This window comes from Centroberyx gerrardi, chromosome 3 (genome assembly GCF_048128805.1).
Source record: "Centroberyx gerrardi isolate f3 chromosome 3, fCenGer3.hap1.cur.20231027, whole genome shotgun sequence".
In the NCBI taxonomy this organism is placed as follows: Eukaryota; Metazoa; Chordata; class Actinopteri; order Beryciformes; family Berycidae; genus Centroberyx; species Centroberyx gerrardi.
Genome location: NC_135999.1, coordinates 22798922 through 22810351, shown reverse-complemented (window position 1 = coordinate 22810351; position 11430 = coordinate 22798922). Strand labels below are relative to the sequence as shown.

The 11430-nt window shown below is 41.1% G+C and overlaps 1 protein-coding gene across 1 annotated transcript; it reads left to right on the top strand.

Annotated features, from left to right (window-relative positions):
- Window positions 1–256: 256 nt before the first annotated feature.
- LOC139925683 (high affinity choline transporter 1-like) lies at window positions 257–4807 on the top strand. Its single transcript, XM_071917162.2, has 8 exons — window positions 257–440; window positions 728–841; window positions 955–1110; window positions 1267–1415; window positions 2449–2592; window positions 3286–3439; window positions 3913–4130; window positions 4274–4807. The coding sequence occupies exons 1-8, from the start codon at window positions 257–259 to the stop codon at window positions 4805–4807; spliced, it is 1653 nt and encodes a 550-aa protein (XP_071773263.2).
- The last annotated feature ends 6623 nt before the right edge of the window (window positions 4808–11430 follow it).

The following is an 11430-nucleotide window of genomic DNA, read 5'->3' as shown; positions in this document are numbered from 1 at the left end:
TGGATTTACCCCCAAAAATCCTACAAGGTGCTCAAATATTTCCAATTTTCAACAGGATAATGGAAGAGAAGAATGGAAGAGTACATGAATACTTCAACATTATAACCACAATTACCCCAGATTAGAGTTCATGAGTGCTTTCAAAACATTGGCTCAGTGGATGTGACCTTTGTTCTGTTACACTGGTCCGAGGGTCCTTATTTTTTATTTAGCTACCCTAGCTGTCAGTGTGTTGTCCCCACAGTGGTTGACTACCATGGCTTTGAACATCCCTGGTGTGGTTGTGGTGGTGCTGTTCTACCTCCTGGTTCTGGGGACGGGGATGTGGGCCTCCAGGAAGTCCAGGAGGGCTGAGAGGAAGAGCCAGGGAGACAGGACAGAAGTGACTCTCCTTGGAGGCAGGAATATCAACTTGGTGGTGGGAGTTTTCACCATGACTGGTAAGTTGTTTTATGGGGCGGATAAGCTGATCTTGACCCAGAGTTGGTAGCCAGAGTGAGCAGTCAGCCGCTGTTCTCAGTTCTTGGTAAAACTGTGTGATCTGTATGGATGCTCACCCTGGATTACGGCACAAGCGATCACTACATCACATCCTGTGTATTGCTAAATGTTTCAGCATAATCTATAGGACTCAAGGCTTGATAGGAATATTCCATTTTTAATTACAGTGCTCTGTGTCTGTGTGCATGAATGTGCATGTGTATGTGTGTGTATCATTCTTCTGCAGCTACATGGGTTGGAGGCGGCTTCATCCTTGGCGTGGCTGAGGCAGTGTATTCTCCTAAAATGGGGTTAATATGGGCTCTTATGCCTGTACAATACTCTATGTCCTTCATAATTGGTAGGACCCGTCACACAATTCAAGTCTACAAGTATACAGCAGAAACTAGTGTACAACAAAATACAAACAAACTAGATTGGAAGTAACTGTTAATATTTCATCCACTCTGTAAGGTGGTCTTTTCTTTGCCAAGCCAATGAGGGACAAGAGGTATGTCACCATGATGGACCCGTTCCAAATAAAGTATGGAAAAGTACTGAGCGGTGCGCTAGTACTGCCAGCCTTGCTGATGGACATTCTGTGGGTCTCCTGCACTCTGGTTGGCTTAGGTAAACATATATGCTTGCCAGGTAAAAACACTCCAAAGTTCATTCAGTGGATGCAAATTAACATTTAAATTGTGTGTGTGTGTGTGTGTGTGTGTGTGTGTGTGTGTGTGTGTGTGTGTGTGTGTGTGTGTGTGTGTGCGTGTATCTTTGTAACAGGAGCAACTATGAGTGTGATACTGGACTTGCCCTACTCCTACACTGTTTTGATTTCTTCAGCAGTGGCCATTATCTACACATTGTTAGGAGGCCTTTATTCTGTGGCCTACACTGATGTCATCCAGCTGTCTCTTATATGCATCAGTCTGGTGAGTTACAGTGCCTTGTTGCCCGCAATAGTTCAACCTCTACTGAAAAAGGCCACTCTAGATACTCTTGTTTTAAACAATTTTAGACCAATTTCTAAACTACTGTTTTTATCAGAAATTTTAGAAAAGACTGTTTCCTTGCAACTTGCCCCCCTTTCATGCGGTGTTCCCCAGGGGGTCAATTTTAGGTCCCTTATTATTCTCTACCCACATGCGTCCCTTGGGGCACATTATTCGTAAACATGGCATCCACTTTCATTGTTATACTGACGACACTCAGCTCTATGTTCCACTCAGAACCGGGGAGGGAGGCAACATGGCCCGTTTTATGTCTTATATCTCTCACATTATGCATGTTTTCTTCAGCTGAGGAACATTGCTAAAATTCGATCTTTTTTATCTTTTAAAGAGTAACTAACACCCAAATCTGTGGTGAAGCCTGACACCTAATGGTGAAAAGTAGGGCACTGAACTGGCAATCTGCTATTGGCTGGTCATCTAATGGTGTCTATAGAGTACAAAATCCTTTTGGTCAATAAAATCTAAGTATTGAGAATATTTCCCCACAGATACAGTAAACTGTCATTTCTCACCTAACCTAGCTGAGAGGATGAAAACTAATGACAACTGTAATGAAAATGAATTGGGAAGTGTGTGTGTGTGGAGGGGGGATGGATTTTGGATAATTCAACTTCAGTCTGATATTCTAACGGGATTCTAACAAAAAATATTAATTATTGTGATTGGTAACTTGAATATTATCACAGAAATTGAAATAGTAATTCATTACACTACTGGGTATTGGGAAAAGTAAGTGTTACTGTAATGTGTTACTGAATAATGCATTACCACCCAGCGCCAGTGATTGACATTTTGGTCACAGGACATTTTTCAAGACTTTCTTCCGGTGGAATAACTACCGTTTAAATCATCAATTTTTCTACCTTTCCCTGTGTCTTTGTTTGCCGTAGTTAAGTGACCTTTATGTGGTGTGTCAGTCTCAGTCTGGTGACCTCAGTATCTATCTGTGCAGTGGATGTGTGTCCCCTTCCTTCTGCTCAACCCTGCATCCATAAACATTGCCCAGACGGCTTTTAACCACACATACCAAGCCCCCTGGATAGGCACTTTGGAGCTGGACCAAGTCTGGAAGTGGATCGATGACTTCTTAATGCTGGTGAGCTGAAGAAGATAATAATAATAATAATAATAATAATAATAATAATAATAATAATAATAATAACAGAGAGGACGAAGCTTGACAAGGGCTACAAGCTCTTTTTTGAGAATTACCTCCATGACTCCGAAGGTAAACAATCTCTTGTCTAGTTACCTAACGTTTGTTAATAACGTTAACAGGTTATGCAGGTCCAAGGTAATGCAGCTATCAAAGTATTTTTCATGCTGTTTCAGTCATATATGTTAGCGTTGTATCATTTAACTTTAATAACATTTTTTCTAGCTACGTTACCTTCGACCTGCATAACCTTCTAACATTATTAACAAACATGAGGTAACTAGACCTTTGTAGTTATTCTCAAAAAAGAGCTTGTAGACCTAGTCAATCTTTGTTCTCTCTGTAATCGAAATCTGGTCCACCAAAAGAACAATGTCTTTTATTGAAAGATCTGGTAGATATCGCAATGAGAACGAAAATGCTTGTGGTGTGTCTTCCATGAATGTATCATTCTCATTCATAAACGGCACCAATAAGGGTATAAGGTAAGGGTCTATTTCCTTGGTCTACAGTGCTATTGCCACTTGTCTTTTTTTTATCTCTTTCCTAACGCTCTTTCATTCCTCCTCCTCTCCTCCATCTTTTCCTGTTCTCACCATCTTCCTCCTCTAACTCTGCTCTCCCTTGTCCCAGGGTCTGGGTAGTCTGGCATTCCAATGCTTCCACCAGAGGACACTGTCTGCCTCCTCCTCAGCAAAGGCCCAGGTCACCTGCTATGCTGCTGCCCTTGTCACCACCATCCTGGGAATCCCCTCTGTCGTGGTTGGGGCTGTCGCCGCCTCCACAGGTGGGAAATAGGTTAAAAGGGACAGACCTTTAACAAAGACATTTACATCAGGGAGCTAGGGGGAGCTAGGAGCTATTCATGGTCATTGGCTGAATTTGGGGCATTCATTGTCAATAATTTTCCCAGAGACTTGGTTGCTGAATGAAAAGTGCCGGAATATGCTGGCAATAGAGATTGTGGTGGACGAGGTTCATGTCACATACAAATGAACCAAATAAATATAATTTACAGCTAGCTCTTTAGCATACATAGTTACTAGTTGTTATCAGCTGTGCAAGTCAACAAACGTGTAGATGCAGCACCCATTGATTGCATCACATAGTTTGTTAACTTGATTGGGTGAAGTTTCTTTGGCTCAACACAAGGCCGCACCCAGCTGAAATCTAATATGCCAGGGCCAGATGGATTAGTATGGCAGAACAGAACAGAACAAAATTTCAAAGAATAAACCTGTAGGTTCTCCTGTTGTCCAGACTGGAACTTGACGCTGTACGGTTCTCCATCTCCGTGTGAACGTGGTGAGGGGTATTTGGTTCTCCCACTGGCCCTGCAATACCTCACTCCGTCTTACATCTCCATCACTGGGATCGGAGCTGTGGCTGCTGCCGCCATGTCATCCACAGACTCTGGCCTGCTGTCAGCAACTTCTGTTTTCTCTTCCAACATCTACAAGAACATCTTGCGTAAACAGGTGAAGTACAGTATGTGATGGTGGCTCAGTGTGTCTGTGGAGTTGTGGGTTAGGATTGGTTTTGGAAAGCACAGGTGTATAAATGAAGAATTAAACCTTTCTCTGTGTACGTCCCGTTCCTTCCCTCCCTCCTGTGTTCCCAGGCATCAGACTGTGAGATGCAGTGGGTGATTCGGGTCTCAGTGGTGGTGGTGGGTCTGGTCAGCACAGCTCTAACCTTCTACAGCAACAGTGTCCTGTTGCTCTGGATCCTCGGAGCAGACATTGCGTACACCCTTATATTCCCCCATCTGGTCTGCGTCCTCTTCTTTAAGGTGTCAAACGGTTACGGGGCCTCGGTGGGTTACATTGCAGGGCTGACGATAAGAATTTTGTCGGGAGAGAAGGCTGTAGGTCTTCCTGTTGTTCTTCCTCTTCCCGGTTGCACACTGGAAGATGGCATCTATGTCCAGCGGTCCCCTGTCAGGACAATCTGCATGCTCATCACCTTTACGACCATCTTGGTTTTCTCTGCCCTGGCTTCGTTCATGTTCAACCGTGGCCTGCTACCTGAGAGGTGGGACCTGTTCAAGGTAAAATGTAATGTTTCTACATTACCAGTTGATACAACTGGAAGCAATGCAGCGTGTGACGAGAATGGACTTGGAGTTGCTTTACAGCCAATGCTGCAGACTTGACTTTTTGTGAGGCTCGTAAATTGTTTCTGTTTGGAGTAAATGAAAATTTATGTTGCCTTTATTTCAACCTCAACTGCAAACTGTAGCTGATGAGGTATTTCATATCCTTAAAAGCTCATTTTTTCCCTGTAATGATGAGTAACCCTTCTTCTGTGTGAAAGGGATTCTATTGTTTGTTTGTTTTTCTGAAGCAAGTTATTTGAACAGAGTGACACCTGATCTCACAAACTAATAGATAATACAAGTTTTGGTACTTGTGATAGTTAATAGGCCCCTAGTGGTCAAGATTACAACACTGTAATCCTGTATATGGCAGATACAGTATATTTAATGATGAATTTATATAATAATATACAATTTATTTTCCCTTCATCTATTAACATATCCAACACATTGATGCTATCTAATCTATTCCTCAGTAAAAGTTGATCTAAGTTGAAAAGTGAATGTGTGACAGGCTACAAATAAAGGCCATACATTTGGTTTAGTTGTCACTGATTGAAGTGTGTGTGATAGTTCACTGAACTGTTTGTTGAGCTTTTGAAACTTACACTCTCTATATTAATGAGCAAATTCCTAATTGTTGTTGGTAAGTTTTGTTACATCTTATGCTATGGCTCTATCGCTCCCCCACAATGCTTAGTGTCCTTCAGTGTAACATAAACCTTGAAGGGACACATTTCCTTTCTCAAAAACAGCTGTCATTGTCATTGTCATTGGTTTTTCATGCCTAGGTTGTCTAGAGGCCTACAGTATATTGCAAAGCTGCAAAGAGCAGACGCCTATTTAGTGACACATTGACAGTTGACCTGTTGATGAACTAACTAACTAACTTAATTAGGTTGTAGGGCCTCAAGAGCTGACATGGGTCAGTATATTTCAAAACAGGAAGACTTATGTAAGTCTGCATCATAAATGTAAACGGGAATTCCTGACTCCCATGTTTCTTAGTGACAAGTGATCCCAGCACCAACCATGTAACTGAAGCTGTGGTCATGGGCTCAAAAAAACAGTTATTTGACAACGTGTTGGTGGGCCACCCTCTGATGGGAGCCATATTTAAAGCCATTTAAGACAGTTTAACTGAAAAATACTGTCTGCAGCTGAATAGGGAATTCTATGCCTGACTAGTTAACTGTGCACATTTCTTTGAATTGGCTTAATTTTCTAGGTCTATAGTGGTAGGCAGATTGCAAGGTTGTGCATAGGCTAATGTGAGTCATAACAGCTGTATTTGTCATAATTTCTCTTTTATTTGCACCAATACATTTTGTCAAATGTAATGCTAATACATTCCTTTTTTTCTAACCCAATGATCTCATTGCAGCCTAATTCTGAAAGGTATCCCACCAATAACAGGTAGGCTACAATGTATTTAAAACTTTTTTCTCCCTTATGAATTAGTGAACTGTTTTTAGTATTTTTGAATTATTAAGCCATCATTGTTGGGAGTAGCCTAGACCTTAGTCATTTGTCTTTTCTGACAAATGACTAAGGTCTAGGCTAGACCTTGGAGCTACCTCGGCCTAATAGACAACTGCTGATCGCACCCTACTGATTAACTTCGCGCTGAAATTGAGGTCAAAATAATCACTCAACCCCATTCTAAACAAAGAGCAAGCTAAACTAGGGTACCGTATGCGTGGATTTATAGATAACAAGCATTTGGTTTAGGTCATGATCTTTAAAAGTTACTCAAACAAGCCCACATAAGGAGCCCATTAAATTTACCCCATTTACAGTCTATCACAAGGATGAGGCGCGGATGGCACGTCAACCAAACGTCAGTCTATCTGTAGATAAACATGTTATTTGTGTTTTATATTAAAAGTGGCAACACCGTTTGTTCCACCCGTTGCGTCACAGCGTTCTGTGTGTGGAATGTTGTGGAAGAGACAAAAACACGGAACACAGAAATCAGGTAGGTCTCCCTTCCCCTCCATCATTATGCTTTGTTTATGTTATGTTTAGCTAATCTAACTAACAGTAGAGTATGGGGTAAGAGAGATAACTTCAGGTTTAGCCTGGAGTTTTCTATGTCACGAAGGTCGTTCACTTGTACAGTAGCTAGCTTGCATCACCATGGTAACCCTTGCTCCGGAGCAGTTTAGGTTCAACCTATCAGATCCAAAAATGTAAAAGCCAGCCGCCTCATCAGTCAAGTTTCTGGAAAATGGCATCACCACTGTTAGAGGATCCCGCTGACTTTATTAAAACAGCATGTATTGCAAAAAATCCGTCTACAAAATCAGATATGATCAAAAAAGGTGCATGACTTTTGAATCTACATAGTAGCCTAAGAATGCCTGTTGACAGGACAACGGTGTTTAGAGACCTGCAGAACCACTTTGCTTTCCATGATGATTTATTATATTAGAGATATAATAAAGTTTTGTAGCGTTTCCAGGCCATTTTCTCACTCCGTAAAAAAGGGGGTTAGCAGGTAGCTTACATTATTTGACTATAGTTATCAAGAGAGTGATCGGTTCAATAAATTGCCCCCATATTCCCATCAACCCTGGGGAACATCGAGGCCGAATTAATAGAAAATATTTTCACAGCCTCAATGTGACAACATCAATGAAACGTATTAACGCTGTGCCTTATTGTTTTACTATTTTCTACTATTTGTATTGCTTATTTTATATTCTAGTTATGTTAAGATTCTAGATGACATCAAATTCGTCTTCATATTCTCCAGTCTGACAAGTGAGCGGTCACAAATTCGGATGACATTTTAAAGGGTTTTCCCTTTGAATAAACAGTAGAGGGCGCCATTAGCGTACTCTGTCCTTACCCTCCCTCTGTTAATTTTCTCTTTATCAAACTGTGGGATCATGTGTCAATTCAAGTCCTCATATCTGTTTCTGTGTTTGGTGTGTCATGTGTGATCTTAGTGATATAAACTGAACGTCAAGCTCCTTGAACCCAGCTTAAGCCACACGATCTGTCCTGCAATGAGAAATGAATTCTCATGACTGTCATCTCCATGCAGCATGTAGAGGAGGTTGTGTTAGACCACTCTGTCCTTGGCCTAGTTCAGTGTTGATCAGTGGAGATAATTGGCTGTTGATAGACATTCAAGTGTTGGTACATTGATTGTGAAATGGAAGCAACCTAATGAGGTAATGGATGAGGCTACATCTATTACATCATTGTTAGACATTTCATCACAACATTACACAGCAAAGCAACGTGCTGGGTTATGTTTATGTTGTTGTTTTTTTATGGTTGTTTTAACTAATGAGTAAATAATGTAAACAAAGAATTCAGAAAACATCCACTTTAAAATGTGGCTCAAAATTACATTTTTTTTCATGTTTCATACTCTGATCGTGCTGCTAGGCCGTACAGTAGTATAATGAGTTGTAGTAATCTGTATCCTTTTTTGGACCCAGGCCGACCATTTGACTTGAATAATTTAGTAGCTGTGAGGTTTCTCGTTGCCGGTTAGGGTTACTTGATGCGCCCTTTCCCTTTTCTATGAACAGCCGCCTTTATTAATGTCGTTATGTGATAAAAATCAGTAAAAATAGTAAACTTGATATTACCTTATGAATACAAGATGCAGTAACATTATAATCACAACAACTGACAGATATTCAGCCCAAGGGCAAGTTGTAGCAAGTTTATAAGATAAACATTGTGATTATGCAGTGTGTTTGCTCTGATAATACTGAATTGAAGGAAGTATTATTTGCTATTATTCACTATTATTTACTGTAAGCAACTTAATAATATTGGGTGATACCCAATATATGCTTTCTGATTTGCCAAAAAAAAAAGTTATTGTGTTTTCATTTAGTTACTAGTACTCTCAATCTCTATTCATCACTGTCTTCTTCCTGCTTACAAATGACTTACTTCCTTTTTTCACTGACATGAGAGAGAGCAAAGTACATAAATACTGATTGGGGTAACTGAGGATAACTCTCTGTGCACTTCCTAAAAAGATGTTCAGATATGCATGACTGTGGAAAACAAGAACTTTTCCATGCAAAAACTAGAGCTAAAATAGGTGTCACGGCGGCTTGGGCGTCTCACTACCTCAGCCGCAGTGCTTTATTAGTCGGTGCCAGTTTGCCAGTTAGATTTTCTGGTTTTGTATAACTGCTGCCATTACTTGATGCTGTAGTGCAGACTTGTCTTACACACTTTACGGCCCTATTTTCACAAAAAAACGCCATTTTAGAAAAGCATTGCCACATTGCATATCTAAAACATGTCACACTTTGTCATCAGAGGGCATATATGGAAAAGTGATCGGTGGTTGGTGGGTTCTTTGTGCCTACTCTGCATGTGTATGTTTGTCTTGGAGGAGGATTTCATGCTTTCCCACCACCACCATGCCATAGTCTGCTTCTATGTGCCCTGCAACATAACAGCATACAGCAAAATAGTAAACAAAAGTAACACTAAAGAGAAGCGCTACATCACAGACATTATAGACATAATATTTTGCATCTTAACTCTTATATATGTGTCCTAAGTCCTACGGTTTGTCATAACCCCATTTAGTTGTGATGTCATCGTTTGTGGCAGTTGTTTTTCTTGTGACGGTGTTGTCAAAACTATTTTGGCAACATTTGTATGATTTCCCATCAGCTGTAGAGGTGTTAGGCGTACACACGATAACCAGATTTTGCATTCTTATCTTTCAGACTTTATTGATCCATCAGTATCTGCTTTCTCAGGTTTTACTCAGTGGAGGAACTTTGGTTTCCTGATGCCCCACCACTGGCATAACCTTTGTACTGTCATTATATGAAGTCCCACTAATGTGTTAGAAAGTGTCGCTCCATGGCATAAAATGGCCTGCAAGGTCTGGTCTGCCGGTTTGTCCATTGTGGTCGGGTCTGTAATCTCCCGTCTGCAAGTCAAGTCTTACAGAATTTGTCATAAGTCATGGCAAGGCAAAGGGACATTCATTGGAAAGATGCATTTTTTTCTGATGAACCAATGTTGGCCTATGTGTTATTTGTGAAGAAATACTGCGTTGTGGTTCATATAAAAACTCTTGCCTGCTCATCCCAGACATGGCATACTTCATAACCACACCTACTCTACTGTAACGGGGGAAACATACACGTACACATGCACACACACACACTTACACACACAGGAGACGTCATGGAAAAACACTCCACTGTGAGTGCTCTCTCTCTCTCTCTCTCTCTCTCTCTCTGTGTGGCAGAGTAGTAAGCCAACTGGCTCTCTGTGTGTTGACTACTGGCAGAGATGCTGCTGCTGCCATTAAGAAGTTATGTTAGCCTCTCTGTCACACGTTCAAACCCAAATATGGTCAAAATATTTCAGTTACTCTAGACCAATACCGTAATTTAGGGTATGACCATTACTGGGATTTAGAGTATGTCATTCTGTCATAGCGTCAAAGGTAACTTTGCCATTCTCCCTGCACTCTCTGTATCTCATCCTATTCTCTAGATTACCTCTTCACCTATTTGGCTCGCAACCTCGACAAATTGTAGGTCCTTTCTATTAGTGAATCCCTGACATACATGGCAGTGAACTGAGAAATCAAACTGGTTGCTATTGAACCTTTTTATCCACTATTACTCAGATACTTATTCAAAGAAGCCCTGGTGTTGCGGTTATTTATTATTTCAGAAGAAAAAGAAATCATCACAGATTAGAAACATGCATTTTGTATATCCGAATTATTATTTTTTTTTTTTTACAATCTGTAAATAACCTTGCAGGCTGAGAAACACTGATGTAGACTGCTACCTAGTAATTTGATGCCTTGTTCTCCCACCTCAAGGAAAGGAAAAAAACAAACAGACAGACAGACAGAATCAATAAATGATCTCTCGATATTAACATACTGTATAGCAACATACCCTCTACAGAAGGGTATAACTAACAGGATGACAGTGGTCCTTGTGTTGTGTCACAGGCAATGTGGGCAGAAAATGCTTAATGATCCGCTCAAGAGTACACGTTATATTTTGGAAAGTGACGTGAGATAATCTTTGGATTATTCGGTCTGAACTGTAGTCTTATCAGGTCTCCCTCTAGTCCCTGTCAACATCAACAGCAGCCCCCAGCGTCTGCAGTCAGCGACAAACATCTTGTAAACTGGAACAGGCAGCTCCCGTCCTGCCCATCAAAACAAGTGGAGCTTTGATGAGCCAATTAGATGTTCTGGAACAGCACGTCCCCCAAGGTTGTCATGTCAGTGTTCCCTCGGCCAAAAAGAGGGAGGGAGCTTTTGTCAGGAAATACACTAGGAGGTAGGAAGGAGGGAGGAAAAGTTAAGAAAATGATGTGAAATTACTGCTGGGTCCCACTCCTGTTTAAAACCTTGTGGGTGAGAGAGAGAGAGAGAGTGTGTGTGTGTGTGTGTGTGTGTGTGTGTGTGTGTGGGTATGACTTAAGTCACTTTCAGGGACACACACCAGACTTAAGACCAGTTGATTGGGGGCAGCTTGTGCAACTGGGGACAAAAGCCGTGTCCCCAATTTGTAAAAAGCAGATTTTTGGTTCAGTGGTTAAGGTTAGGGTTAGGTTAAGGTTAGGGTTAGGTTAAGGTTAGGGTTAGGGTTAGGTTAAGGTTAGGGCTAGGTTAAGGTTAGGGTGAGGGTTAGGTTTAGGCAAGTAGT

Excerpts from the sequence above, each read along its gene's own strand:
- LOC139925683 (XM_071917162.2), top strand. The coding sequence starts at position 257 with ATGGCTTTGAACATCCCTGGTGTGGTTGTGGTGGTGCTGTTCTACCTC. Across the intron at positions 441-727 it reads GGGAGTTTTCACCATGACTG|CTACATGGGTTGGAGGCGGC; the intron begins GTAAGTTGTTTT and ends ATTCTTCTGCAG. Across the intron at positions 2,593-3,285 it reads TCGATGACTTCTTAATGCTG|GGTCTGGGTAGTCTGGCATT; the intron begins GTGAGCTGAAGA and ends CCCTTGTCCCAG.